Source organism: Aythya fuligula, chromosome 7 (genome assembly GCF_009819795.1).
Source record: "Aythya fuligula isolate bAytFul2 chromosome 7, bAytFul2.pri, whole genome shotgun sequence".
Lineage (NCBI taxonomy): Eukaryota > Metazoa > Chordata > Aves > Anseriformes > Anatidae > Aythya > Aythya fuligula.
The window spans coordinates 27542367-27568349 of NC_045565.1; the positions used below are offsets into that span (position 1 = coordinate 27542367).

Sequence of the window (25983 nt, forward strand, 5' to 3'; positions counted from 1 at the left end):
TTTAGAAGTTTAATTTTATACATTCTGAGGTGAGTGCTTATTTTTTCAGCGTCTCAAGAGAGATTTGAATAAAAGCAGTGTGAGAGAAGTTCTGGTACAAGAGAAATTAAGTCAGAGATAATTGAAGTTCTTAAAACTAGCCTAAATTTTAGGTATTAAATGTGTAGCATGGCTTGGGAGTATGTGCATATAGATATCTATATGCACATACGGGGATTTATATCCAGATCTATTCACAGATCCATATAAATCCAGCTGTTTTGACCATTCAAAGCAGTCTTCTATCCTGCCATAAAACTTCTGCATTTGTCAGGATGCTGGACTGTTAACTGGTGCAGTTTCTAAACTGTATTTAATGCCTGATGACATTCAGTTGGACACATGCTGGTTCATACACGTCTAAGTATTTTGTTGGGCCTCATCAGTTGAAGTCTGAATGGAAATAACTTCATCCTGACAAGTGTATGTATCCGTACATACATGTATATGTGTATCTATATGTGTATGAAAGCATAGACAAGGTGGTGAAATGAACTCTTTAGAGCTCTTTTCAAATAAGGGTGGGAAACAGGCGATTCCCAGATACTCATATTAAATATTCTAAATCTTCCTTGCTCTACTGTTATCTTCAAAATAATTTACAAGGGTTATTGAGAAGTGTGACAATCTTTATTCTGGGTGAAAATCATGACCTTTATTGCTTGCCCATGGACAAAATGTCAATTTTGTGTGTCTGCCTATGTACATAAAAAAAAAAAAAAAGTGCATATACATATGGTCTGTAAAGACACTGTCCTGAATCACGCCTTGACTTCACAGAAGCTGAGTTACTGTACTATAGACTATACAGTATTATGGAACTTTGATAAGGTCTAAAGCAGATTAGGGATTTGTTAAATTACGAAAAGAAGGTTTAAATGCCATCGTGACTCATTTTGGTCACATATTGCATTTAAATTTGCAAAACAGAAAGTTGGTAATCATTCTCTGCAAAAATACTTTGTTTTAGTATAACTAATATAAAAGTATTAAAGTTATGTCTCTGGCTGTCCCATATTGAACTTCCTAAACAAATTTGTCTAGTAAAAATGCAGTGGAAGTGCTGCATGTAAAGGTGGGGTCACAAAGTTATGTGATTGGCACTTTGTAGTTTGTCAGATGTTATTGGACATTTCTAAATTCACGCCCACTTTTTAGAAAGAGGTTTGTGCTGTAGAATATTTGCTTCAGTGCCTCTTCTGGATTTTAGGTTTTCTCTGCAGTTTTGTCCATCTTTTGCTGATGTTGTGTGAGTGCATGTTCAGACTTCTTGAAGGTCGTGTTTGTACATGATTTAGTAAAGTAGTACTCAGACTGGCTGGCTGGTTAGCACTTAAACCCATTGTGTCACCTGAAATCCAAGTATCTCCAATCTCGGGAGTTGGAAAAGTACTTTATATTTAAAAATTAGAAAACTTTATCAGAGTTTTTTTTTTTTTTTTTTTTTTTTTAAATTTCTGAATCAGTGCAAACTCTTAGCTGGGGAGTCTTCATATCTGGATACAACAAAGAATCTTCATGTAGTCAGTATCACACCTCAGTTGTATCAAATTAGCACGCCAGAATAGCTTCTAATTAGATCTGCAGTTGGCAATAATTTGCCCAACACGAACTTCAAGGCACAGTAAGGACAATTACAAACAAACGATAGTATCTGCAAGTGGATTTTGTTTTTATGCTGGCAAAGATCAGAAAATTATGTTTATTATTCTGATGTTTAGGTCTTAACCAGGACTGCACAGGACTTTTGCTGTGGAAAAATACCAGACCACACTAATTTTGTGGTTACAAGCTAAACAAGAGTGTAAACAGTCTACAAAAATGTACTTTTAATCTGAATTATTGTAATGTTGATTGTTATGTCTATATAAAAGATTGCCTTGCTTTTTTATAAGAGTCATTCTGTATCAATGCATTCGTTATAAATAGTATATTTGTAAATGAGCTGCCACTGAGTCTTTTGAAAGTTTTCTAGTATTTATAGTCTAACACGAGCTGGATGTAAGTCATACTTTTGCAGAACCCCAAATTATCAAGAACTGCCTTCTTGTTATATACTTGTCACTCCTGAAAAGATGTTTTTTTTTCAAGTAAGATACAGATTTTTCATGTATAGCAATTACAGGAAACTTCAGAGTTGCTTGACAGTAACAACTTTACTCAAAAGAGATGTGTAAATTGCACACCTTTATAAAGCAAATGTTGGTAAAATATTTTGCTTTCCTTTTCTTGTAGTACAGTAAGGCATAAAGTAAAACAACAACAAAAAAACTTTGAAAGGGAAAATGTCTTAGATTTTAGAGCAAAATGCATTTCAGCAACAACAAGAAACTTGAAGTAGGTCCAGAATTGTTCTGCCTGCAAGGAAGCCATCTGCATTTAAACTTCTGATGTATAAGGCAGTATTTCCAAGCTGACCTGGCAGCTCCGAAGTGCTGTCCTTTAGCTCTGTGAAGCTCCCTAGGATAGATGCTGTTTCGAGAAGGTCATGGCTTGCAGCGTGTCCCACAAACAAACACACGCTGATATCCTTTGGAATCCTAATCTAGAGGCCATAGCAGTTCAGATACGGTGTTGAGGAGGGCACTGAAGCACTTGCTGCGGGAGCATGGATGCGATCAAACTGCCCTGTGGTCTGTCTTTGAGCTGCGGACATCCCTGTAGGTTCGTTTGGTGGCCTGGTGACCTGAACGCAGCGACCCTAAGGGATTTGCAGCTGTACCATGAGAGCAGCTGTGCCATGCCACAGTGCTGGCCACATACCAACCTTCCCCATCTCGTGGTGCTGAGCAGCAGACGTGTAAGGACAGCAGCAGGGACTGCAGTTCCTCTGGCACCCTGCCCGGGGGCTCAGCAGCTGAGTCTGAAGGGCTCAAAGCAGCGTCGGCATCACGGCATTGAGTAGCCCTTGATAGATTTGGTAAATTCACAGAAGTGCTCTTTTTTCCTTTCTTTCTTTCTTTCTTTTTTTTTTTTTTTTTTTTTCCTCCTAAATCTATTTGTATTTCTGGCCTCTGCAACATCCTGTGTCTAATAATTCTGCAATATGATTATGTGCTGGGTGAAAAAGGACTTCCTTCTGTTTGTTTCAAACCACACCACCTTATTTCATTTGATGACTCCCAGTTCTTCGATTCTGAGATATTTATCAAGAGTCTCTTTCCTGTTCATCTGCTTTTTACTATTCTTGAGGGTTTTTCATAAAGAGGAGGGTTTTTTTCCTCAAGTCATAGAGCTCTGCCTTTTTTACCTTCAAACAAAACTTCTCCCATTCTGGGGTAATTCTTGTTGCCTTTCTCTGTAGTTTTCTAGCCCTGCTCTGACATTTTTTTCCCCTAATCCGTGGCCTTCAGCAGGCTATTTTGTTCTTTGCCTTCTAGTTTGTGAAATAAAGGTACAGCTGTCATGAAAAACTGAAGCTGAGTGGGGGATAAAGTTTAGTGCTAAATTTCAGTGCAGAATAATTTTACTAGGAACGGATCAGATTGGGATTTAGATTTCGGAGGCAAGCCACCCGCTGCAATAACTGTTTCCTCTGATTAGCCGTAACACCAATTTTCATTGTCTCTTGCAGCTAGATTTGAGAGACAAAACTGATGTTAAACTTCACATGGGTGTGCTGATTTAAATAATGCCAGAATTTCAAACGTGCTGGCAGGAGTGCGTGGCTTTAGCAGATAGGACTTCTGAATATTTTAGCTGGCCTTTTTAAACAGCCTGAGCGTAACACTTTCTGAAAATATTGGGAATTTTCTAGTGTTACTCTTCCTTATTTTTTAGTTGCAGCTCAACGCTGCCCTGGTTGGGTTTGATTTTCCCAGGGGGCTCCTGCCAGCCACGAGCACTTTCTGTTCAGATGCTTTAAACGAACATCCCCAGGTGAGCCTGGCCTCGGAAGAGGGCTGCACCTGAGTGCGAAGTGAAGAGCGTGTCTGTTCCCGGCACCCTGTTTCCTAATGTCTGTATTAAGGCCTCGAAAACGTACAGGTGTGGTTTTGGGTACCTGGCGAGACAAATGGGATGTGTTTTGGTGCAGTTAACCCAGCCTCAAGTGCTTCAGGATCCCGAGTCTCCCAACGCTGCTGCCCAGAGGCAGGGCCTCACTCACACCGTGCACGTTGGGGTGTTTGGGGTGCAAACACCGTATGAAACCTGGACCCGAGGCAGCTGGATAGATTACAGTGAGTGCTTTGGTTTGGAGGTGGTGGCGAGAGCAGCCTATGCCAGAGAAAAAGGTGTTAAAGAGCTGGAGATGGTTAGCCTGGATACAATTAGAAGAGACAGAGTGCCTTGAAAGCTAATTTGTTTTGGTTTTGCAAGCCATCAGTCAAATAAAATACATCAGCTCTTCATCCAAGCCCTGCCTCACTTAGGCTTGTAAGAGGGGGAGATAATTTGATTACCAAGATCAAATGATGATGTTTTAGAGGAGGAGCCATCTGGAGCATTCGAGTGAGCAGCTGGCAGCCTGGGCTGCATGCTTAATTGTCTGACTGTGCCTTGCAACTATTTTTCCACTGCAAAACCTTTTAAGAGTCTTTAGAGATCAATCTACCCCACTGCTCTGACTGAGATGCTATCTGCAAAATTGCACACTTGTTCCCTTTTAAAAGGGAAAGAAAAAAATTGTTCCCTTTTAAAAGCTCTTTCCACAACACCATCTCTCTCTTTTTTTTCTTTTTTCCTGCTGGTAAAGTATTTCTTTGTTAAAACTCATGACGAATCCTTAATTTGCTGTAGCCTAGTAGTTGCTTCACTTGAGCTCGTCGCTGCTTTTTGTCCTGTGTTGTTACAGTTGTGGGGCCTCAAGGGATTGCCAAGTGTTGTCTGGATAGTTTTAATAGAAGTGCATTTTTTTTTTTTTTTCCCCTCAAGAAATTCTTAAAACACCTGCATTGGATGAGAGCAGCAGAATCATCCATGAAAACTGGGGGCTTTTCCAGCAGAGCTTCCTTTTTCCTTCCCAGCTTTTTCGGTGTCACTTGTGGTCTTGTCCTCTCTTGTACTCTCGCCTCCCATCTCTCCTCCTCCAAATTTCGCACTTGTTGCAGCAAGCCTGCTGTCTTGGCCCAGTGCTTTCCAGGCTGTGCTGAGTGGAAGTAAGTGGAGAAGGGCTGGGAGAGAGAGAAGGTGAAAAAAAAAGCGGGTACCCAGCAGTTTCTGGTCCTGACACCTGCTGGTGCATCCCGATCCTCGGCTGAACTTGCTTTGCACCATCACAACCCCCTGTTCTCAAGCTGTTGCTGAATGGAGATACCAGGAGGAAAACAGGATTGGGGAACAGGTGGCTGGGAGGGAGGACAATAAAAGATGGATTTGCTGCATCTGGCTCAGCCGTGCGTTGGTTTACTTTTCTGCGAGCTCCTTGTACACGTGATTTATGGAGTGCAGCTGGGTTGTTACGCGGTGTCCCGGAGCGAACCTGAAGCTCCCTGTGAAGGTTTTGATGTCTGAGCGCTCGCTGGATGAATGGCTTGGCCTGGGGTGTGTGCCGAGGCTCGGAGAGGAATGAATTTTGATTAAGTAATCCTGTGGCTGATCTTTGCTCCAAACCTGTCAGGAGCAAGGATGAATGTCTTAGTTCCTGAAGTGACACAGAGCGGCCCTGAAAGGGCTCTGAAATATGTGTAACACTTGGTAATGCTCATCGCTTCTGCTGGGGAAAACCCACACCCTCCCACAATTAAATCGTTTGTGAAATATTAATGAGAAAATGATATTTTCATTTTGTACAGACACTTAGTTCCCCAGAAATGTAAATAAATGAAGAGATTTTCTTAAGATATGTGTTAAAGCTACCGTAACTGCACGTTGCCACTGCTGTCTCTGGATCCGCTTAAGGACAATGAAGAGTGGGTTGTGGTGGGGGAGCAGTGGTGGTTTTCAGCTCCAGAGGACTTGGTTGGCCTGATACCCAAGGCCTAGGAGCCCTCCTGAGCGGCCCCGAGCCTGGATCCTGGCTGGGTGGAGAGCCCCACACTGGCTGCCCTGTGGCCAATGTGTCCCCGAACAGTTTCGCAGGGCTGTTGGTTAAAGCCAGACGAAATCCACGACGTGCTTTCTGGGGATTTGGGGGTGATTTCCAGCCTGGCTGAAATGAAAGGGTGTTGCTGAGTCCTGATTTCGGTTACGCTGCTTTCCTGTCAGTGCACCTGATTGCATTTGGGACTGCGCCTCCGGTAACGCTTGGGTGCCGCCTGGCAATTTCCACTTCTCCGCGGCTGTGAGCCAGCAAATTGCTCGGGCTCTACGAGTGGAAAGCAGAGTTCAGGGAGGGTTCAACGCTTCCCATCCGTGGGGGAGCTCAGGCGTTTCCCACCACGGCTGCCTTCCCTGTCCATCCTGCCCTTCATTTAAGGACGGGTCGAACAGCGGGGCTGTCAGAGGAGATGGCTCCTTTCCCTCTTCCCGGCTGCGGTGCCCATCACTTGCTCCCCGAGGGGCAGAGGTGACGGTGGCGATGGCACCGGTGCTGCCGGGAGCACCGACCTGCTGCGGGCTCTGTCCCGGTGCCGAGGCAGAGCCCTGGCGGGGGGATTTGCTGGTTCTGCCCTGTGCGGGGATGGAGATTACTTCTCGTGAAAAAGGGAAGAGAGTTTGTGTGCAGCAGCAGAGGTTTGTGTTTGCCGTTATGTGCTTGGTTTTATGTGGTGCTTCAGAGCTTGTGAGTTCAGTCTGGAGAAAATTTCCCTTGCTACCTGTGGTGTTTCAAGGGAAAAGGAAAACCAGAATCGAAAAAGCACAAGCGGATGCGTTGTGCTGCTGCTCTCCGCATGCAGCGGGTCAGCCTGCCTCCTCCAAGTGCCTTGTGCTGGTCACACAGCACCGCCCTCGGGGTGGTATTCCCAGATAGGATAAATGGTTCCTGGGTAGAGCTATTGTGCGTTGCTGAAAAGCAGGCGGTAGTGCTGAATCAGCAAATAAATCGGAAGGTGGTGTTTAAACTGAATTTGAGCCTCTCGGGAAAAGAAATAAAATTATATATATATATTGTAGCTTATAATCCATACAGGGTTAATTGTGTTGTAGACGAGGGGACGGCCGCAGTCACGATGATGGATTTCCCTCTGTGGCACGTACAGGCGGCATCTGCAAACCAGCGCCAGGATGGGAGCCCCGGCTCTGGAGAAAAGCGGCCTCACCTCCCTCGCGTGGCCGTCGGGTGCCTCTGCCTGGCTCCCGACACTCCAGAGGGGAAAGAAGGTGTTGGGGCAGGGGTGGCTGCCGGCAGCGTGAGCTTGCCTCGATGGGAGGATTGCCCACGGCCTTGCTGGCAGCGGGCGGGTGGGCTCCGTGTGGAGATCAGGGCTGCTGCTGGGGACAAGGGGGGGGCTTTGGGGGCACAGCGGCAGGACAGAGGGTCCTGAGGTGGTGGCCAGCCTAAATGTCAGCCACTGTAGTTTAGGACGGGGAGACTTGAGCAGTTTTGGGTGCTGCCCTCTGGCATGCTCCTCCCTGGCTGTCCTTGCTGCTGTGGGAGGGTGGGAGCCCAGGGAGGGCAGCCGGGACGTGTCCTGTGTCCTGCTGCTGGGACGTGCTCCCAGGCACCTGTGGGGACACCAGGGGGAAGCTGGCACTCAGACAGCTCTCCTCACAGATCCAGCTGCTGCTTCTGGATGATTTCTCCGCGTTATTTGCTTTTGCCACTAGATGGTGAAGTAAGTAGTCAGTGAGAGCACCTAGAGCCTCGCCGTGCTCCCCAGCGGCCTCCCTCCTGGTGGAATCGCGCCAGCGGGCTCTGCTTTCTGGGAACCCGGCAATTTCAGGCAATTATCCCCAGGATGCTTTACACAGCTCAGCCTCCGAGCACTGCTGCTGCCACGCCGAGCCCTTTGATCTCCAACTCCGGCTTCATTCAGGCAGGCCCAGCTGGGTTAAACGCGGAGCAAGCCTGCCTGGTGCTGCTGTGTGTGGAAAGCCACCTCCAAGACCTCCCCGTGCCCAGCCGCTGGCTTTGCTGGCAGCTTTTTGGGGTGGCACGTGAGGGCACGGCTCACTGGGGTGCTGTGAAGGAGGGAATTGTGCTGACTGCAGCCCTGGCCCCCAGGCAGCGTTGCTGTCAGGGCCTCAGACGGCGATGGTGAAGAACAGGGAGGGAAAGGGGCAGGGACGCGGTCGGGCCCCGGGGTGTGCAGCTTGAACCAAGGAGTTACGGCTTCCCAGCTGACTAATTGGACCTTAGCCTCTCCCACTTGTGAAATTAAACACTTTAAAGCCAGGCAGCATTAATTTTGCTTTAAACGCGGGCCGGCTCTGCTGATGAAAGGTAACTTGCTGAGCTGCAAGAACCTGGGTTGCTTTCGCTCAGGGGAGGTCAGAAGGGAAGGCAGCGGCACCTCACCGCCTGCCCGGGCCTGCCGGCCCTCGGAAAGGCAATTCTGGCCCGGGTGCCTTGTTGCAGCCAGGCCCTTGGCCGTGGGTCAGTGCTGGCAGGGAAAGTTTCCAGTTATGGGGTCTTACAGGAGCTGCTCGTGGTCTGTAGGCTTTGTGCTTCATCCCCTCTGTGCCCATTTTGGCTGATGCATCCCATGGGCAGACAGGGTGGGAGGCTGTGAGCCCGTGAGCCCTCACCCCGCGCTGTGAGCCCCAGCACGGAAAGGCTTCTCCTGGCTGTTGATTTAGGGCTGTGCAATCAAACCTGGCGGCTACGATCCTGCCAAACAGGGCGGGCAACCCCGGCGCAGCTGATGAGGAAACGCGAGCAGGGCTTTAAAGCTGCCTGTGACAAAAATGCTGAAGGAGCAGGTGGTCACGGAGGATCTGTCTCGCACTGGTTTGGGCCAGGCACGGGGCAGGGAAGATCTGCTACGATCGGTAATATTCAGCGTGCTCCTCTCCTCCCTGCACTACACCCGACACCACGGCAGCGTCCCTCTGCTTGCCGGGGGATTAGGTGCGAGCGCAGGACGCCATCGCTGCCATCCCTTCCACGATGGTTTATTCAAATAACTCGGGAAAGTACATCCAGCAGCTGAGTCCAGGCAAACTCTGTTGAAAAACACAGCTGCTGGGGAAGGCATCGCTGTCAGGTCGAGGAAAAGAGCAGAATCTACAGCTGCAGTGCAGTGGATGGGGAAGGGGAGGTCTGTGGGTTTGAACGCATGTTCAGGGCCAAGTACTTGGGTTCCCAGAACAGCTGGTGGGGACAGACGGGTGGGCGGCCAGACCAGACACAGTTCTGATGATTTTTTAAAGTATTTATTATTATTATTATTTTAAGAAGAAGAAGATGAATCACAGCACTTGCACTGCCTCCCTGGAAATGGATGGTGTGTTTGCTGACATTGGGATTACAGGGCAGTGGCACTGTGATCTACCCAACCATGCCAGGTTTGCCTGCTCAAGATCTTTGCCTCTTCCCTGATATATTTTTATTTTTCCTATTTTTTTTTTTTTGGTGTGGCTTGGGTGCAGTTTGCTTGGCCTGAGGGAAAGCTGTCCCCCTGGAAGGTGTTAGGAGGGGCTATTTGGTCGTTAGCCCACGGAGCATCCCAGGCCATGGGCTCTCAGCGCGTTACTCCCGGCAGAGCCCGGTTACTAAAGCAAAGCTCCCTGCACAACACGCTGTTTTGAATAATTCAGGCAAAGCCAGCAGCACAATCAAAACCCACAGCCACAACCAGGGCTTCCTGCCATGTGTATGCAAATACGGAGATCAGGGCGAGCGAGCCAAGCCCAGACCTCCCCGTACACGGCCGACGGAGGCAGCTGCTCACCTCTGCTGCAGAGCACCTGCAGCTCCCTCCCCCAGCCCGCACGTTCCTGCACCGTGCCTACTGCTTGCCCCTTTTCCCTGGTCCCCCACTGGTCTGACTCCATCCCTGTTCCCATCCCCTGATCGGTGCGTGGTGCTGTCAGCACGGCAGGAGGACGAGCCGTGTGCTGGGCCCTCTCATCAGGCTCTTGGTGGGGTTTGAGCTGCAGAGACCTCGCCGCTCACACCAGCGTCGTTAGCAGCTCGCGTTCAGAAACTGAGCATCTGGATGCAAATGCCGGGGAATTGATATAAAATTTTTATTTACTATTTGTTTTTCTTTCCCCTGAAGCTCTTCTCTAGTCTTCCACAGGCTACAAATTCACAGTTCTTTGCAAATCCCAGGACTCTGAGAGCTGAGGCTTTATTACAAATTACCATAAAGTGCGGGATGAGCTCATAAGACGGCATCCTGTAGGAACGGGTGTGCTGCAGGCTGCTGTGGGGCATCTTGGGGGTGCTCAGCAGCCCTGGCATTCCCACCTGCCTGCCATGCAGAGCTATAGGACAACCTGCAGAGGAGGTAGGAGGGAGATGTGACATTGCTGAGATGCTTTGCAGGCACCACTGGGTGCTGCCGGGGCTCTGGAGGCATCAATAATGTCACCAAGATGTCACACGCATGGCTGTGGTGGTGATGTAAGGAAAGTGCGCTGATGTGCCAGGTTTCCTCTTGGAGATGAGCACAGCATGCTCCCAGCTGTCCCCAGGCTTCTGCTGGGGTGATTTGAAGCCCCTGCTGATCCCGCACCCAAGGGAGACTAAGCCCCGGTGCCAGAGGCAGAGCCCCATGTCCTGCAGAGCACGCAGCTCCTGGCAGCCAGCAGAAAGCAGAAGATGGCCCCAGCGCCCAGCATCACCTTGCCACGTACCCAGGTGAGTCCCTGCACCCCGTGTGCCTCCACCTGCCCCTTGCTGTGGAGTCAGTGGTTACAGCTCACGGCCACTCCAATGGAGACTCCTCCAACGTGCACGGAAAGGTCCATGCACATCACTTTGGGTTCAATGTCCAGGTTTTAAGTCACTCCCCACGGCTTGCCACCTTCCCAGGCGTGCTGCACTGTGGGTCCCACGCTCCCCCACCTCTCCATCCTGTGCCAGCCCCACGGGCTCTGCGCTCCCAGACCCCATCCATCTCCCACCCTGCTCTGTCTGCTGGGCATCACCACTCCTGGGCCTGGCTTATAACACCGGCAGGGCGCGGGGCTGAAGCTGACAGGGCTTCCTCCATCTCGCGGAGCAAATCCGTTCATTGGCCCGAGCGCCTGGCGCGCCGATTAATTACCAGCTGCCTGGCTCTGGAGCACGGCGTGAGCATCATTAGGAGCCGGCTGAAAATGAGAGCGAGGAGCCCGTGAGGGTCAGGGCTGCAGCCCGTGTGCCGTAGGGGTGAGCGAGCTGTGTGCGGGGAGCTGGCATCCTTGGGGCCACCAGGTACGTCACCTCTGCTTTCCCATCATAAACATCCCGTTTTTGGACATTTTTTGTTGCTGCAGCTGGCCAAAAACACCCCCTGGGCACCCCATGGGGCAGGCGTGGGCACCACAGCCCCCCTCCCATCCTCCTTTTTATGGGGCTGGGGAGAAACAGCGGGGAGCTGGGAAGGAAAAGGGCAGGAGGACGAGCCCCGGGGGGAGGCTTTTGGGGCTCGGCCGTGGGCCGGGAGCTCCCGTGGGTGCCGCGGCCCCGGGGGCCGGAGCGTGCAGTGAGGCGCCGTGGCCAGCAGGTGCCACTGCCCCCCCGCGCTGCCCGCCGCCACCCGGCCCCCCTTGGTCCCCCCCTGGTCCCCTCCGGTCCCCCCCATCCCACCCCACCCGGAGCATCCCCACGGCACGGGGGGCGCACGGAGGGGCGGCGGCGGTGCCCCCCCGGGGCTCCCCGCGGGGACCCCACACGGGACGGGTCCGCTGCTGCCACCCCCCCTCCGTGGGGGCGCACGAAGCCCCGTGGGGGGAAAGGGGGTGGCAGGAGCAGCCCCCCCTGTGTGTCCCCTCCCCTCCCGTGTCCTCACCCCACGGGGAGGGGCTGCGGCTCCGCAGCGGGGCGCGACCCCCGTGGGGTGGGCTGCGGGGAGTGTGTGGGGGGCAGAGATGCGGTGGGGGGGGGGGGAGGATTTGGGGATGGAGAGGGGGGTGACAATAGGGTCGGGGGGCGGTGGGTGGGGATGGGGATGAGCACGGGGGGCTGAGGGGGGGGGAGGCGGAGCAGGCGTGTGCGCGGCGTGTCCGTGTCCGTGTGCGCGCACCGGGGGCAGCTCCCTCCCCACGTGGGGCTGACGCGGCAGCCCCGGCCTGATCCGGGGCTATAAAGGGGCCGGCAGGCGGGCGAAGCACGGCAGCCGCCGCCGGCTGCAGCCCCGGCCCCCGCTCCGCTTCGCTTCGCTTCGCTTCGCTTCCCCTCCGCCGGCAGCGCCCGGGATGAGCCGCGGCCCCCCGCGCCCCCACGGCGCCCCCCGAGCAGCCCCGGCCCCGGGCGCGGCGCCCTAAGGAGCGCGGAGCCCCCCCCCCCCCCTTCCCCGGAGCCCCCCTTTTGGGTTGGGGCTGGGGGGCGAAGGGCGAGGGCGGCCGCGCAGCCGGGGTTGATGTTTAACCGGGAGCGCCCGTTCACGGAGAGGGGCCACTTCTTCTCCTCCATGGAGTACCAGCGGCAGCTGGGGGAGGAGGAGGGCTACCCGCCTCCCGCGGCCAACGGGAGCTTCAACGACAGCGGGGTCGGGCCGGGATGGGGCACGGTGTACCCCCTGCACGCCACCGTCACCCTCATCAGCCTGGCGGGCTTGCTCATGCTCTTCACCGTCTTCGGGAACGTCCTGGTCATCATCGCCGTCTTCACCAGCCGGGCGCTCAAGGCGCCCCAGAACCTCTTCCTGGTGTCCTTAGCCTCGGCCGACATCCTGGTGGCCACGCTGGTCATCCCCTTCTCCCTGGCGAACGAGGTGATGGGGTACTGGTACTTCGGCAAGGTGTGGTGCGAGATCTACCTGGCCTTGGACGTGCTCTTCTGCACCTCCTCCATCGTGCATTTGTGCGCCATCAGCCTGGACCGCTACTGGTCCATCACGCAAGCCATCGAGTACAACCTGAAGCGCACCCCGCGCCGCATCAAGTGCATCATCTTCATCGTCTGGGTCATCTCGGCCGTCATCTCCTTCCCGCCGCTCATCTCCATCGAGAAGAAGAGCGGGCAGCAGGCAGACCAGGGGGTCGCGCTGTGCAAGATCAACAACGAGAAGTGGTACATCATCTCCTCTAGCATCGGCTCCTTCTTTGCCCCCTGCCTCATCATGATCCTGGTCTACGTGCGCATCTATCAGATAGCCAAGAGGCGCACCAGGGTGCCGCCGAACAAGCGGGCGGAGCGCCCCGAGAAGAAGCAGAACGGCTTGGCCGACAAGGAGGACCTGCCGGCCACAGCCCAGCTCAACGGGGAGAAAGCGGCCGGAGGAGGCGACGGGCAGGAGGGAGAGGTCAACGGCATCGACATGGAGGAGACCTCCTCCTCCGAGCACCAGGACAACAACCAGCCCAAGAAGTCAGAGAGACCGTCGAGGGGAAAGGCCAAGACTAAGCTGAGCCAGATTAAGCCTGGGGACAGTTTGCCCAGGAAGGTGGAGGAGGAGAGGACCACCAAAGGGTCCCGGTGGAGGGGCAGGCAGAACCGGGAGAAGCGCTTCACCTTTGTGCTGGCGGTGGTGATCGGTGTCTTTGTCATCTGCTGGTTCCCCTTCTTCTTTACCTACACACTGACTGCCGTCTGCACGAGCTGCTCCGTGCCCGACACCCTCTTCAAGTTCTTCTTCTGGTTCGGTTACTGCAATAGCTCCTTGAACCCCGTCATCTATACAATTTTCAACCACGACTTCAGGCGGGCCTTCAAAAGGATCCTCTGTAGGATAGAGAGGAAAAGGATTGTTTGAAGGACCCCCTGGTTTGGGCAGGACTAATCGTTCAAGACTTTGTAGGAGAGTAACGCATGGCTCCCTTGGGCTGTGCTTGCATGGGATGGTTTCCTTCAGCCTGTGAGCAGGAAACCCTCAAAACCCGAGACGAGCCTATCGACACACCAGGCAGCAGCAGCAAGGAGCAGCAGGCAAGTGGAAGTCTGAGCCGTGGCATTCGGCTTTCCAGGGGAGGATGGCTTTTGACTTGCTTGGTTTACTTTGCTAGTTTTTTTTTTTTTTTTTTCTTTTGCCAGAGTCTCTCAGTGGATATTTTCATGACTGCTCAGTTTGACTCTTTAAAGACAAGCTCCGTGCAGCTCCGTGAGATGAACAACAAAGAGGGAGTATGCCACCTCAGAGGTGTCGGCTTTTTTATTTTGTTGTATTGTATATGTAATTAATATTCCCCCCCCCGTGTAAAATACAGTATTGTATCCCTGAATCTGAATGTCTTAATTTTTGTAAGGCAAGCAGCTTTGAAACTGTGAATGCTTTAATTATCTTTGATACCTTAAAAGTCCCTCTCTTCCCACCCTCCGAAAACTCAAAACCACTGAAAAATTAGAGCCATTTCCCCTGCCCATCAGCCTGACAACGTTACCAAAATTTCCAATGTCCGTCCTGTGTTTGTTTGTTTTTTTTTTTTTTTTGACTACAGAGCTTAGTATCACACATCTTGCCAGACCGGCTTTTTTTTTATTATTATTATTATTATTTTTTCTTTTGGAGTCATACCTGATTGTATTTAGTTTTTGTGCTGCCCGTGCTATGATACGGCTGGGCTGGGAACTTCCCAGCTGTTACGAGCTAGAGCAGAGCCGAGGAGTGGTGGCTTTGCCGTGCTGTCCTGGGGGGCTGCGAGGTGGGCTCCTTCTCACACTGTGCAGTGAGCTCCTTCTCACACCGTGCGAGGCTTGGGACCCAGCCAAGCTCCCAGCGAGTTAATCTCGCCTGATATTATACCACACTGTAGTGACGAAACGTGTTCAGCACTAACATACTTCCCCCACCTCCAACTGTAAATAGATAACATTTCATAGCAAATATCAGGGCTCTGTAGATCACGCTATCTTGTTTGTATTGATTTTTTTTTTGGATGTTTTAAATCCTGCTGGGTTTCCTGCAGAAGCAGAGGGGGTTTGTTTGCAGAGGTGGTTCCAACTTTCTGAATTAACGGAGGAGAGTTAAGTTTTTAATCTGTCAGACTCACCTTTCCTAGGAAATACCGAAGCATCCCTCTTTCCGTCTTACACAGGGCAAAACCCTGAAATTGGAAACTTACAGACACTTTCCCCTGTATTTTATAATGTATTACTATTTTTTTTTTTATTTAAAGAAATGTGTACATATTGTGAGATTGGAGCAGGAGAGAGTTATTACTGCTTTTACACTCCTTTCCTGAAATGTCTTTCAGCTTTTTCTGCTACAAAATAATAAAAAACAAAATGAACAGAACAAATGTAACATCTTTGTGCCATGAAGAAATTTATGGAGAATATTGAAGGAAAAAAAAATCTTGATATATCACAGTAAATGCGTTGGCAAGAGTTTAAATGTTATGAAAATAGCTTTATCAAGTGCTGACAAATCATAGAAATTGTTTGAGAAAGCCAAGTTTAAGTCTGTTGTATCGGATGAATTTGCCTTCTCTGGAATTTTGTGGTGCAAGGAAGAGACTTTAAAACAATACCTTTTTACTTTTGGAAGTGTTTTGTTGATTTTGCTCTCTCTTTGGCTTTGTAATTAACTCTGAGGGTGCCCGGCTGCATCCTGGGACCTGGAGAGCAATGTTTACATTCACTTGCATTTTCAGAGTTGAATCCTCAAGACATGAGGAAAGCAAATAAATAAACTGTGCTTTACTGTAAAACAAACCAACAGAAAACACAAGCAGAAGTTGCTATAATGGATGATTATTTTTATTAAATAAAAGAGCGTTTACAGATCAAGTGTGAAAACCCTCTGAATAATCTGTTAGCTGTAATTTTTTCCAGCCGTTCACCGATTCTCCGGCAGCTTTGGTCTTGACATTTTTTTTCAAGAGCGCGTTGGGAAAAGCACTGGCAGTTTCTAAAAGGCGTTTTTACCCCAGGTAGGGAACAATGGCTCACTTCATTGTGCAAGGGCAGAATAACAAACGAGTCCTTGATGTTTCTTGTTCTTTCCCCCCCTTTTCATGCCACGGTAAGAGCGTTCACGTGCTTCTTAAAGGAAAGAGGTTAGGTGTGATTTGCTCCTTGGAAATGCAGCCTGGCCCCGTTCCTGCCCCTCGCTGGGAAAGCCAGGCTGGTGCAGTTTCTGTAGCTCTTTTGCTGAAATTTTTTGTGATAATTAGGTTACAGATGGGATTAGAAGTGCTTGGGGTGGAAGGCAGTGCTCGTTCCTATACGCAGGAGTGCCCACCTGCCCAGCGTGGTGGCCTTTGCAGGCCAGGAGGGCTTGATGGAGGGAGGCAGGGTGTCCTGCTGTCCCCTCTGGTGGCCTTGGGGGGTTTTCCAAAGTAGACCCAGGGGAGATGTAGGGGTCGGTGCCTTCCTCATCCCTGTGGCTTTCTGCTGTCCTCGCGGCCGAGTCTCTAGCGCAGACAAAAGCAAATTTTGGTGGGTTTGGGGGTGGGGGCTGGGGTTTTGACGGGCTGTCAGTGAAGCTGTGCACAACTGAGATGTGGCTGATTATTCACATTTTTTCATCAAAGATCAAAGCAATGTGCTTTTGGGGTTGTGTCCCTCCCAATACCCCATGTCCTCACAGTTCAGCCCAACCCAATAAAATACCCCAGGGACTACGTTAGGCAGGGACAGTGACTCCCTGCATCTGGCATGGAGCTGCCTGCCCGTCCCTGTGGCCAGTGTTTGAATTTCCACTGTCCTGCTGCCTTTGCCACCTTCTGACTCGTTTTTGTGTTTCATTTCCCTGAGCTGTTGGTCATTTTGGTTTCAGCTCTGTCCTGGGCCCTTTCTGCCTGCTGAGGGGGGGAACGTCCAAGATGCAGGAGCCTTTTGGGCTGTGTTGTGCTGGTTATGGGGTGAAACCAACGCTCTTCTCCCTGTGTGGTGGTAAATGTTGAGGTAAAATTTCCACGCCTGCCCTACATTTTGCTGTGGGGCTGAGGCTCGGCAGCCCAGGCCCAGTCCCATTGCCCAGCCCTTCGTTTTCCCTCTCCCACATTCCTCCCTCAGTTTGGAGAAAGCAGCCTCAGCGCTCCGGCTCATTCCCATGCAAATGCCACATTATGGGATGTAATGAGCTGTGGTTGTTTTTTAATAACCTTTTATGTCGGGGCTGGAATGTTAACCGTGCAGGGGCGGGGAAGGTGCCAGCTCAGGGACATGGATGTGCGGCCACGAGGAGGAAGCCTGGCATGGCAAGTGTCCCCAGATGTCCCCATGGGCGATCTGCAGGAGCAGCAGGGTTGTCCTTGCAGAGCCTGAAGAGAACCAGCCCAGGGTTTGTCCCTGACCCCTCATCCTGCTGGCATTCACATTTATTCCCATGGGGTTTTGCCCCCATTCCCTAGGACATGAGGAACTGGTCACACTGAGGAGCCTTTTTCAGGGTGGTGCAAGGAGGGATGGGCTTGGCCCCAGGCACTTTGCTCACAGACCTGGGGGAGCCCCTGTGGGTTTCACCCCATGTCCCTCAGCCGTGCCATGCTGTGGGTGTCCCCCCACCCAAGCCCCCAGGGCTTGGTGCCCCATGATGTTCCTCTTGGGTTTGGTGGCCGGCCTGGCTGTTGGGCAGCCTGGAGGCTCTCCTCAGCTGAGGCTCTTCATGTTACTTTATTTCTGAATATTCCCTGCTCTTTCACTGCTGGAAAAGTTCAAAGACTGCAGAGATTGCTCCTTGATTACAGCCAGTGCCCTGGCAGACAGCTCCGCCTGGAGCTGTGGCACTGCTTCTGCTGTGGACCTCGCTGTGCAGCTGGTCTGTGGTAACGCCTCTGTGATGTGCCAGGTATCCGTAGCTGCTGCCGCTGTGCCTTCCTTGCGGTGGTAGAAATGGAGTGAGGAGAGAGCAGGGTCAGCAGAGAGCATCGATCAGCTCACAAATGCTCCACGAGCAGATCCTGACCCCTCCGTGAACTGCGAGGGCTGTAGTCTGAGCCCCTGGAAGACAAGGTGAAATTACAACTGTTGGGGAGTGCCTTAAATCATGTTTCCTTGGGTTGTACCGTGGCTCCTGAGCCTGGCCAGTCCTAGGGAGAGTGCCCTGAGTGGGCCAACATAGGGGGTGGATGGCCACGTAGCCCAGCAAGCCCCAGCAGAGCCATGGCTTTGGGCTTCTCTGCACGAGGAGGGAGCTGGGCCCAGGCACTTTACTTCTGCTGTGCAGTGCCCTGGTGATACAGAGCCAGTTTTTGGTTTTTCTCCTACCTTGTGCCATTCCTGGCTTTTCTGAACTGCCTTGACCTGAGCATGAGGTTTGTCTCAAGCAGAGGAGGAGACCTGCTGCCGTGGGCTAGGGGATGGTGGGAGGTGTTGAAAGGAGATGCTGATGTTTCAGCTGGTCGTTCAATATTCCTTCCTTCTCAGGGGACTTTCTTGGCGTTTGAGCCATCTCACATGAGTGCTGATTTCCCACAGGAGACCACCAATGTGTGATGCCAACATCTCACGACCAGACATACAGGGAGGTGAGGTGGGTCACAGCATGCAAAATCCAACAAAGCAATGTGAGGACAAACCAAAAAACAGAGCAAGAAGGCATCTCCTTCACTTGAGCAGAGGCATAGATGTCTACCAGTAAAGGCATAAACTTGCTGGCTTTAACTGGCTTCAAACTGCTTAAGCTGGCTCTGGTTTAGTCTGTCAGTGTGGTGGTCAGCTCCATATTGACCAGGTTAGGAGACACCATCCATGCTGGGATGGGTCTGAGGTTCTGCTCTCCTGCCATGGCTCTGACAGTGTCCAGCAGCAGATTTTAGGGAACATGGAAGAGCAAGGACCCTTCCCGGGAGCCTTGGGGATCAATGGATCTTCAGGGACTTCGTGGGGCCAGTGGTGCCCTCTGTGAACAGAGAAATTCCACTAACATGTGTTTCCCTTCAGCAATGCTCCGTGTCAGGAGGTCTGGATGGCTTTCAAAAATGTGTTTTGAGTTGAATGCAAGAGTTATGGGGTAAATGAGGTTCACCAGGAGTTGAGGTGAGCTGATCTAAACATCCCCGCTTCCCTGTGTGCCATTCTTGCAGCATTTGGCCTGTATCAGTTCAGGCCCAGCCGGGGCATTGCATTTGCAGGAGTAGCCCTGCAGTCCTCCAGAGCTGTGTGACCTGCTTGCTGTTGGGTTTACTCCCAGAGATGAGAAACATTTATTTTAAATCAAATTCTACACGAGAAAATTGATTGCTCCTTTGCTGGTCAAAACACTTGTGCTTTGCTGGGCTGTGACTTTATGGCCTTTTTCCTATTTGTTTTTCAATTGGTCTCCACAGAAAAAAGAAAGCCACCACTGGACATTTCTGACAAAGTAATGCCAGCTGGAGGCTGCTTTGCCTTCAGCTGCATGCTTGGAGCTGCTGCAAAGCATTTGTGTGAAGCTTGCAACCTTAAAGTGCCACTGAAAAACTCCCTGAGTAAAAAAATAAAATAAATGTACAGATCAATATTGAAAACACTGCAGCCAACCTTCTGCTTTGCTGCATCGACCAAATGTCTTCAAAGAGTGAAATGCTGAATTCTGGCCTTTTATCACCAGGATGACTTTTGCCATCAGGAAAATGTAGACAAATGACTCCTGTTCCAGACCCAGGCATGCAGGGTCGGCCGCAGTGATGCTGATCCATGCCCCTCACTTCATGGTTACCCCACAGGAGTTATGGGGCACCTCTGTGTGAAGCAGATATGTGACCTGGGATGGCTCCTGGAGCTGGGTTTGCCAGAAGGAGCTTGCTGCTGGTACAGGCATGGCCATGCAGGGTCCTGCTTGAGCGGGGTCCTGCTCGCCCTCCCAGCACTTCCCCCTCAGCCATCAAGCTGCTGGGCTGTGGGGCTTCCTCACACCCTAAATGCAGAGGTGCTGGGGGGTAGGAGCTTACTGCAGGTAACAGGGGGAAGCAGGTGCTTCTGATCCCCTTGGTTGTGGGTTTGACCAGCAACCTAAGCACAAAAGCTTAACTTTCGGAGAAGTTACTAAAAAGCAATCCTGCACTTATTATTTTCAAAGACTGGCTTTTAAGCCCCAGATTTTGTGGGGCCAGAAGAGCTAAAATAACCAGTATAAACTGGATAACTTGACTTGCTCACACTGAAGAATTTAGTACCATCAGGGCTTTGGCACTGCTGCCTCAGGATGATGAAGATGCTTCCAATACATTTTGAAGAGCAGCATAATTGCTTTCATCACCGCCGCTCATCGTCTGGGTGAGATGCCTTTAAAACAGCTCAGCAGAGAGGAACAGAAGTGCTCAGTGCTGCCCTGCTAAACCGGCCGTGCACTGAGGAAAGCAAGGTAAGCAGTGCTGTGTGCAGGGCAGTCCTTCATCGCTGCTGGCTCTACTGGGGCTAATTAGAAAATGAGTTCTGGCTGGTGTGACTGGTCGGAGTGGGGCTTGGTCCAAGCAGGGTTTCCTGCCATAAAGTAAGGTGCTTGTTGCAGATGCAACGGTGGCAGCTGCCTTCACGGCCCGGTGTTAATTGGCTCCAGTCCTTTGTGGTGGAAATGATCTGTTCCTATTTTAGCCCTCGCTCATCGTCCCCAGAAGTGCCCATTCCTGGCCTGTTCCCATCACCTTAGATTCACGGATTCCTGCGGCTGGGGATGCAGCATTGTCTGGGAGTGTGTGTCTGGGGGGGTAATGGTTGGGGTAAACCTGAGGCCAGCAACCTGACATTGCAATTACAACAACTGGGACTGTAAGGATGGAAAAAACCCTTATTAATTGCCATCCCAGTTGGGATGGCATAAACTGTCATGTTCACGTTATCAGATGTTTGGAGGAAGAGGTGAATTTTTAGCCGTTGTTTATACAGACCAAGATTTAATTAATATTAAATAGATTAAATATTTGATGAAAGAGACTGGAATTAAATATTTAGCTCCCTCTTTTCCCCAGATAGCAGCCCCAGTGGATGTTTGTGTGGGCTGTAATGCAACACACATTTTCTGAACACCAGAGTGTTCAAAGACCCAAGCTGCATGGGAGCATCATCTGCAGATGGGGATTAAATTATTCTGGGCCCCTCTTTCTACCAGCCTGCATGGGAATGTGGCAGTCCTTCTGGGCCTGCTGAGCCCCAAAGTGCTGCTTGTCACTCTGCTCTCCTGCTGTATCTGTCTTGAACCAGCAAGGAGGCTTCATGGGGAAGGGCTTTCTCCATACCTTAAGAAATCCTGGGACATGCACTGGGCATTTTTTTCCCCTGTGGCTGCTGGTGATCTCAGAGCAGAACTGCGACGTGGTCACTTGAACGGCTGCGCTGCTCTTGGTGGCATCGCTGCCAGCCAGCAGGTCCCCAGGAAAGGTCCTCCTGCGTGGGTGGTTGTGGCTTAATTGGGGAAGAAAACATAATAAAACTTAATGCGCTTGGCATTTCCCTCTTTGTCAGACCAGAGGAAGAAAAACCACAGCAAAACTGAGCTCTCAGCCCTCGATTTTTGCTTGCAGCACTCTTTGAACAGGCCAGTGATAAACCAGAATATCCAGAAATTCATTGTGAACTGCAAATATGGTCTTGTAAATTAGGCATGGGCCCCTTGAAGCCTGCCCCAGCACCTTCCATGCTGCTCAGCTGGTGCTGGTTGGATTATTTATTGACTATTTTTCTTGATGAATGTGAGCTTTGCCTCTCCCTCCGTGGCTCTGCACAGCTCTCCTTTGGTCAGGGCGTGCCTCGTTTTGTAGGTGGTTTATCACCTCTGGAGGTATTAGGACTGTGATCCCTACCTTCACCCTGCCCAGGCCTCTGCATGGAGCTGTCAGAAATCAGCTGCTGGGCCTTGGGGGTAGGTATTAACCAGAAGCAGTCTCCTGTGCCAAAATGCACCTGCCAGTGAGCAGAGACTGAGAAAAGGGCTCGTGGTTTGGGCAAACCAAAGGTCCCTTAGGAGCTGATGGTGCTGCTTGTCTGTGTGCTGGCAGTTCAGAATGGTTCCCTATAGAAGAGAGAGGAATTCGTGTCACATTTATAAACCACGTTCGGATATCTTATAAATACTGCAGCGTGCTGCTTTATCTGTAAGAGCCTGGCATTGCTTTATAACCTAGAGTGACAAATCCACTCTGCTCCTGCAGCAGCAGATAGGGTTTCACTTGTTCGCACAAGGCTACTTACTTAGTTAAATTATTTAGAATTTTTCAAGTGACTTAAAGCACGTTGGGTTAGCAGGCTTGGGCAGCCGGGGCCTCTCTCCAGGCACGGAGAGCAGGAGGGGGATATATAGGGTTTTTGTCCTAAGGGCACCTTTCCCAGGTCTGCTCCCTCTTTTGCTGGGTAGTGTCTGACCGTGCTTGGCACCACACTCAGGGTCGTGCCACCTCCACGTGGCTGACACGGGGGTAGGAGCAGGTCTGTGAGGTCTCATTTGTCTCCCCTCAGATGGAAATGTCCCTTTACGTGCCATAGCGGGTGATCCACACAGGTTGGTGCGAAAAGGGCACAGAAGGAATAGCTGGAATGGGATGTGCTTAGCTTGTGGGAGCTGTCTGAGCTCTTAAGGGGACTTTGAATGGCTGGGACCCGTCCCCAGCAGGAGTAAATTGTTAAAGCCCTGTTGAAGTCTCTGACCTTCAAGCCCAGCTCCCACGCTGGGCCCCATTTCGCAGAAGGTCAGATGGCAAAGATTTAGAGCTGGTCTGCTGGGGCAAGAGGCTGGATTAGATTATTCCCAAACTCCTCCTCAGCCTGAGTTTTTTTTTGAGCCTATATCCATGTGGAGGGAATTTTGGTGGCATAAAACCGATCTAAGTCTGAGATGCAGATCCTGAGCCCCAGGGGCATAAGCTCTGCCCTCCTGGCTCCTCTGCTTCTGGCCTTGACACGGGCACAGGGGCTCTCTGCCACCTCCCTCACTGGGGACCTCAGAGGAGCTTGTCCTGTGCCCAGGAGAGCTGGTGCCCCCGAGCAGACAGCCCGGGGTGCTGGAAGGGGATGGGCAGGGGTATGTTCCCTTCGCTGCCCAGGCTTTCAGTGCTGGTGTTTGGCCCTCTATGGAAGGAGTTGCTCCCTTCTTTTCCCACTCTCCCATCCTACAGCAGAATTTAGCTGATATGTTCTTGGGTTTGGGTACATTAGGCTTACTCTAAAACAATGCTCAACATCCTAGCAGGATCCACATCTGCATCTGCCATGATGAGGAAGGGAGCCCCGACATGGGGCCCACGGAAATGGTCCTTGCCTGGGGCAGGGGCATCTCCAGAGCTTGCAGCATGGCCAGAGCAGTGATGGACCCGTGGGCCTCCCCACACTGCAGGACATGTGTGGGCACCTGCAGACGCATGGGGAAGGAGCCCAGCCCCGTGGCTCCCTGCCTTCTGCTCTCCTGTTCCTGTGGATGGAGGCTGGCCAAGGCTCAGGGCAGACACAAGCCCCCCAGCTTGCCTTGCCACTGGATGCTGCTGCAGCACCTCCTTAACCCAGGCCCTTTTTCCAGGAATCTTCTTAAAAAAAAAAAAAAAAAAAAAAAAAAAAAAAAAAAAAAACAACCAAAAAAACAACAACACACCAAACCTGTCTTTGTAGCCAAGCAGAGAAAACGGTTCCCCAGGCAGATTGCTGAGTGCCCCCAGATACCAGAGTCCTGCTGGTGGCTCCCCTTCCCATCCCATGGGCTGCATGAAGCTGGGCTGCGGTGCTTCAAGGGACGGGTACCCGCCGTGGTGGGAAGGCCTAGGGAAGGGGCTCGTCTTGGTGCAGGGCTGTCCGTGGCACCACGCGGCCGCTGGCTGATCTCGCCATCAGCCTTATATGGCCCTCGGCTTGGGGCTTCATCCACTCGGTAAGAAAATTAGGTTACGGCTGAGCTGATTGTATTTTTGCCATCTGACACACATGCAACTGGAGCCCACGGAGAGTCTGATTAATGCTCTTCCAGGATCGGATTGTCTAATGCAAACAGCTTTAAAAATATGACTAAAGTAGGAAAAGAAACTTGGAAAAGACCCCATTTGGGATAAAAGCAAAGAAGGCTATTTTTTGCAAATACCAGTATAGCTTCTTCTAAAAATATTATCTTGGATGTCTGCTAGAAAATGAGAACCAAATGTGATTCCGAAGCAGCCTAACACAGCCTGCCACTTCAGAGGAGACGGGAAGGCAACCTCTCGCCGTGGCAGGGGATGTGCTTGCAGGCAGGCACCCAGGGGCATGGGTGGGCACAACCCAAAGCTGCCAGCTTCGGAGAGAAATGCAGGTGGGCAGGGTTCGCCCAGGGGCAGCTGAACTGCAGGTTCATCAGCTGAATTGCTGGCAGCCATCTTGGGAGAGTGCAAGGGTTTCTAAGGAAAGGAGTTGCATGCTGTTAATATTTTTAAAATTATTATTATTATTTGTTAAAGCAGGAGTGATATCACAGAAGGAGAAGGAAAGATCCTTGCAAGAGAGGCCAGATCAGAGCCATCTTTCTGTTCAACCCCTTAAGCTAATTTTTCGCCATCCTCCCCTCTCTGGCGTGCAGTTTCTGAGCCTCCCAGAAGCAACAAGGTGGCTTTTCCCTCCTTTTCACATGTTTCTTTGCCTCAGCTTCCCAAGCAGTTTCTTTCTTAAGCCAGCAGCTCCAACAGCTTCTGCGAATGCTGTGTTCAGAGCGAATCCAGGTTGTAAACAGAGATGCTGGTGCCAGAGCCCTGAGAATGATTGAAAACCTGCAGGGTACTCCTTGGTAGTAACTCAGACAGCATGCAAGGAGTCTTGGAGTGTTTTCCATCTAAACCTCTCACTAATATAATATTAATCTCTGCTCCAGCTTTGCCCTTTCCTAGCAGTGATCACAAAGTCCTCTGGGCCTCCTCCTAAGATCTTACAGGGGATTTTTTTTTTTTTCCTTTGGAGCTGATGAGCATGTATTTTATTTGAAATATACAGATTGCATGCTTTTCCACCCCGGTCTGATGGTTTCACCTCATCTTCTCGGTGTGTATCAGGGCAAGTCCTGCCTGCTGCCTTTACCACCAGAGCACAGCGACAAGAGGGTGCTGAGGCCACCGGCCTGAAGAGTTCGCACATCATGTGGCACCGGGGGCTTCCCCAAAGGACTTGTCTGCCACACAGTACAGCTCCACAGGGGAAAATCTGTCTCGGACCTGCCTGGTGAGATTCAGTTCATCTGCCTCTGGCTGCGTGGAAGTGAGGGCAATGTCACGGGGGGACCAAGAGGTCCGGATCGCGTCAGCAGTCAGCAATGCGTGATCTAAGAGGAGGTCGGCGGGTGTCAGCTGCACGTCCCGAGGGGCTTTATAGGGATCTCACCTTCGTTAGACCACTTCACAAATCCTTTGGTATGATGGCAAAAGAGCAAGGGAGAGGTAAGGTGGCACGGGGAGGGCCAGGCGGTCAAGTCCATTGAGTCCCTTGGGTTGAGGGGGGTGAGCAAGGCAAGCTCTTCACCTTGGCAGCTCAGAGCACCCTCTGTGCCATTGACTGGCAGTGTGGTCTCCTAGCTGACTCGCCCAGGAACATATTAACCTTCACGGGCCTTAAATAGACACCATGAGCTGGAACATGCCATATCCTGTGAGCTGGACATCAAGAGAAATCCTCATTTCTGAAGAGTCCTTTCAGAAACACGCCACATCACTATCATAGGAAGAAAGCTGTGATATTTCTTCAAGCTGTTTAAAACAGATAAATAACCAAAGGGAGTGCTGGGAGCTTCTCAGAACCCAGCTGGGATGCCCCGCACAAAAACAACAAAACAGCACCAGAAGGCATTTTTCTGGTGACATGTTTTGCTTCTGTCACTATGTGTAATTTTTGTGATCACTTTGTTTTGCCCAACTGTGTTGCTTGGGGCATGGTGGGGAGGAAAATCCATCTTTCAGTAAATACTCTTCAAACCACCTGCTGTCACAGCAGATTGCTGTGTGTCTCTGTATTCCCAGAGAACAAAACAATTGCAAGCCTGAGCTTTCAGGCCATGTTGCTTACCTAATGCTGGCCCGATTCTTATGAGAATCTGGATTTCCAGGCTGGAGGAAGAGGAACATCCTTCATCAAAAGCACCTGGGAGGCCCTGTTTTTGTCTTTCTCAGACATCATCAGCACGAGGAGAGACTTTTGCATTTGCCTAGGAAGAACACAGAAGTTGCGTCCAC

The 25983-nt window shown here is 51.2% G+C and overlaps 1 protein-coding gene across 1 annotated transcript; it reads left to right on the top strand.

Moving 5' to 3' along the window:
• Positions 1–12374: 12374 nt before the first annotated feature.
• On the top strand, positions 12375–13912 carry ADRA2A (adrenoceptor alpha 2A). The gene has a single exon (XM_032191504.1). It carries the CDS (start codon positions 12375–12377, stop codon positions 13707–13709), a length of 1335 nt encoding a protein of 444 aa, XP_032047395.1. The 3' UTR covers positions 13710–13912.
• The last annotated feature ends 12071 nt before the right edge of the window (positions 13913–25983 follow it).

Excerpts from the sequence above, each read along its gene's own strand:
- ADRA2A (XM_032191504.1), top strand. The coding sequence starts at position 12,375 with ATGTTTAACCGGGAGCGCCCGTTCACGGAGAGGGGCCACTTCTTCTCC.